This window comes from Etheostoma spectabile, chromosome 6 (genome assembly GCF_008692095.1).
Source record: "Etheostoma spectabile isolate EspeVRDwgs_2016 chromosome 6, UIUC_Espe_1.0, whole genome shotgun sequence".
NCBI classification, from domain to species: Eukaryota; Metazoa; Chordata; class Actinopteri; order Perciformes; family Percidae; genus Etheostoma; species Etheostoma spectabile.
Window position 1 is genome coordinate 12,585,465 of NC_045738.1, and position 3,925 is coordinate 12,589,389.

General features: G+C 42.4%; 1 protein-coding gene across 1 annotated transcript in view; it reads left to right on the forward strand.

Annotated features, from left to right (window-relative positions):
• Positions 1 to 3,925, forward strand: part of arhgef1 (Rho guanine nucleotide exchange factor (GEF) 1) — a 45,438-nt gene that overhangs the window by 37,450 nt on the left and 4,063 nt on the right. The window contains 8 exon segments of the mRNA XM_032518863.1: positions 263 to 430; positions 562 to 649; positions 745 to 852; positions 987 to 1,039; positions 1,150 to 1,296; positions 1,395 to 1,520; positions 2,220 to 2,404; positions 3,048 to 3,148. Of these exon segments, the coding sequence (XP_032374754.1) occupies positions 263 to 430; positions 562 to 649; positions 745 to 852; positions 987 to 1,039; positions 1,150 to 1,296; positions 1,395 to 1,520; positions 2,220 to 2,404; positions 3,048 to 3,119 (947 nt within the window). The 3' untranslated portion in view covers positions 3,120 to 3,148.

Below are 3,925 nucleotides of genomic sequence, written 5' to 3' on the forward strand. Positions count from 1 at the left end.
TTTTTTCTAAATCACATTGGCTTCCCCCTTAACTTCCTTTTTTAAAAATCCAGTTCAATTCAATAACCTAACCTCAATTAACAATCAAGTCCATACTCTTTTGGTAATAAATACGTTAAAGGATAAATATACATATCTAAAAAGAGCAATATGAAGTAATGAAGCCATGCACATAAATAATGGCCTATGAGGGATTGAGAAAGCGCATAGTCCTTATCTTTTCCCCTTCACCATCCTACTCCTGCTCCTTCCTGTCTCTCAGAGGTGCAGTGTGTGTTGCTTGGGGACCTGCTGGTGCTCCTACAGAGGCAGGACGACAAGATGGTCCTCAAATGCCAGAGCAAGAGTAACATCGCTGTGCAAGAGGGTAAGCAGATGCTGAGCCCCATCATCAAGCTGGACTCCGTCTTCCTACGTGAGGTGGCCACAGGTAAGCCGCACACAACAGTACATGGACTGTTTTTATAGTACAGTACAGTAGTTTCACAGACAAATATGGTCTTCCATTGTCGGATCAATAGCATTCAACCTTCCAATGCTGTTTTTTTCTTATTCTGTCAGATCGGAAGGCCTTTTATGTGATATTTACCTGGGAAAGCGGTGCTCAGATTTATGAACTGGTGGCTCAGTCTATTGGGGAGAGGAAAATGTAAGTCTTAGAGAGAAATAAACACATTTGTTTCAGAAGGTAAATCATAGCATGAATTGTACTCTGAATTGTTGTGTGTGTGTTTGTGTTTACAGCTGGACTGATGTCATAAAGTCAGCAGTGGATGATCTGAAGAAGAGTGGAGCACCCACGAGGTTGACACTGCCTCCTGGAAGTGGAGGAGCTTCTTTCAGTCCCTCTACGTATGTGTCTGTCTGTGTGTGGGCACATGCATGCGTGCTTACACATTTATTGAAAGAGCAAGACATGTTCAGCGCCTGCCAAAGTTCACCCATCTTAAAATATCTCATTTCTTCTGTCATTTTCTCTCTGTCAGACTGACTGCCCCTTTGAGCCCGACTGAGAATGGGGGTTTGAAAAGCAGCAGTGGTGAGACCGCAGCGCTTTATGTGCTGAACACTTAATAAACAGTCCAAATTTGTTATCGTTACACATTTGTGAAAGCTGGAGCCAAAGTTAAGCCTTAAGTCTGTCTGTAGATCGAGATAAGGACAGCAAGTGGACGGATGACAAGTCATCAGACCCCAGACACAGGCTGATTGATTTCCTGTCAGACAAAGGCTTCGACTTGATAGGCCACTCCAACAGCGATCAAGAGAAGGTGGCCAACAGCGCTTTGGATGAAGGTGAATGAGGGTGCTTATATAGATGTTTGTTTGTATAACTGTTTTCCCTTTCTTTCACAGTAGCTTGCCTGTCCTAATAAATGTGTCTCCTGTGTTAGTCATGTTGCTGAAAAGGCTGTTGGTCGGCAGCATTAGTCTGTCAGTAGACTCACAGCCTGATGAAGAAAATGGAGAGGAGCAATCAGAGAGGCCCAGTCAAGAAATGGATAGCTGTCAGTCAACAGGTAGGCATTTGTGTTTTTTTAAAGACATATTTTGAAATTTTGGAAATAAATCTTATTCACTTTCTTAAGTAAGTAAAAATTGCAAGTTGCTTTGTTACAGGTAGTATGCCAGACCTTTTGTTGGCTGTGAGCAATGACTTCCTGAAATTATTGCTGTGAAGTTAAAACACCAGGCACTGCTTATAACCATAAAGTGTCATTTTTCCTCTTTGTTTTTTTGGACGGTTAAAATAAGCAAGATATAATGTGTTAATTAGTGACCTTCCGAGGTGCTGGTAGGCTTTGGATGGAACCAGGCTAGCAGTTAACGCCTGTTTCTGTCTGTTTTTAGTCTTTTATGCTAAGCTAAGCTAAGTGTCTGCTGGCTTTAGCTTCACATTCAGCTAATAGATATGAGACTAGTATCAATCATCTCATCAATCTTCTTCAGATAAGCAAATGTATTTGCCAAAACGTCAAACTATTACTTTAAACATCATGTTCCGTTTTGGTTGTATAGCTTCTTAGCTGTGTTAAATGTCCTAACATTGTTTTGGCTTTATATTTTTTCTCACAAAAAAGGACATAACACTGTGACCAAGAAACTTCACAATCCAAGGTTTTACTAGTGTTAAATATCAGTTTTACTGGTCAGAATGTACAGCAATTCAAAACAAAACTGAGTGATGAACCATCTAAGTTGAGTCTCTCCCTCCAAAGAAGAAAGCCAGGCCACAGACAGGGGAGCAGAGGAGGAGAGCAATAACTCTTGTGAAAAAGAAGGAGGGGGGACGAAGGGAGAGGAGGAGAGGAGCATCAGTGCGCCCCTGGTGTTGTCCCAGGAGAGGATGGAGGAAGTGTGCAGGAGGCTCCGCAGTCTGGAGGAACAACTAAAGAGACTAAAGGTGAGGGGAGGTGAACTGAGAGAGAGAGAGAGAGATGAGAATATAGAGTTAAGCAACAAGCAGGTAGTATGAAAGGGGCAAATAAAGATGAGAGACATAACAAAAGGTGGGAGCCGACTGGAAAGAGACACGCCGTTGGGCGTCTAGGATTTCACTGAGGATAACTTAAGTAAGGAGTGAGCTGTGGTATACTTTGGACAAATGGGGCCAAAATGGCACAAAAGAGAAACTAGAGAACAGAAAACCATTTAACCACTGCTGTTATTGCTTGGCTGAAAATTGCTTTGTGAAATTGGACTTCTCTGAAAATGGCTATTATGCCCAGTGCTTGCAATGGGATGTGTCAGTGAAGCAGCGAGGGAGACGAAGAGGATGTTAGGAGGAGGAGGAGGAGGAGGAGGAGGGGGAAGAGGGTGTGCGGCGTGCGCGTCTGTGCGTTCTTTGGTGTGGTGTGTGTGTGTGTGTGTGTGTGTGTGTGTGGGTGTGTGTGTGTGTGTGTGTGTGTGGGTGTGTGTGTGTGTGTGTGTGGTGTGTGTGTGTGGGTGTGTGTGTTGTGTTGTGTGTGTGTGTGCGTGCGCGCACGCACGCACAGCACGATGTCTGTCCTCAGTTCCTACGGTGATATTGATTTTGTGTGTGGCAGACTGTAGAAGAGGAGCACCACAAGCTGCAGGAGGCCCTTTCCAAGTTCTCACTGGAGGGGGGTAACTTCTAGTGGGACACCATCATGCCACCTGCTGGCCAGTGTGAGACCGCTGAACTGTTTAAAGGTAATATATATATTTAATGTGACGCTAAAGAATAATTTAAATAGAAGTATTGGATTAAGTGATCATCAATTTTATCAAGGCCATAGGATAGGTTTTAGGAAGTGAAGAGACACCAGGTACCTTTCAACAACAAACTGTGATTGTGTGCCATTTCTGCAGGAATTCTTTTTTTTTTTTTTTTTTTAGATTATATTTTGGATTTTTTCTCTTCATTATATAGTGACAGTGAATAGACAGGAAAGGGGGAGAGAGATGGGGGATGACACGCAGCAAGGGGCAGCAGGTCGGATTCAAACCTGCGCCACTGCAGTACTCAGACTACGTGGGGCGCACGCTCTTACTGGGTGAGCTACAGGCCGCCCCTATAATAATGAAAGCATAACAATAAACTTTATTTCTAAAGCCCTTTTCAAAACGGAGTTGTAAAGTGTTTTACATAGGAAAATCAAGTTTAAATTAGATCAAATCTTGACCACTAGAGAATGAAATGGAATACAAATAGAACAAATAAAAGGTATTAGAACTAAAATACAAAACATAAACAATAACAAATAAATAATATTTGTAATGCTATGTACAGTACACTTCTGTATTATTAATGAGCTGAACTTAAAGCGTAACTCTCGCCAAATTGTAACCCTGGGTGTTTTTCAGAATGGACCGGAGTCAAACGCATAATTAGGACGGAATCGCCACTTTTAAGATTTACCGTATTCTCGTTTTCGGTCAAATGGCCTTTTGAATGGGAGAG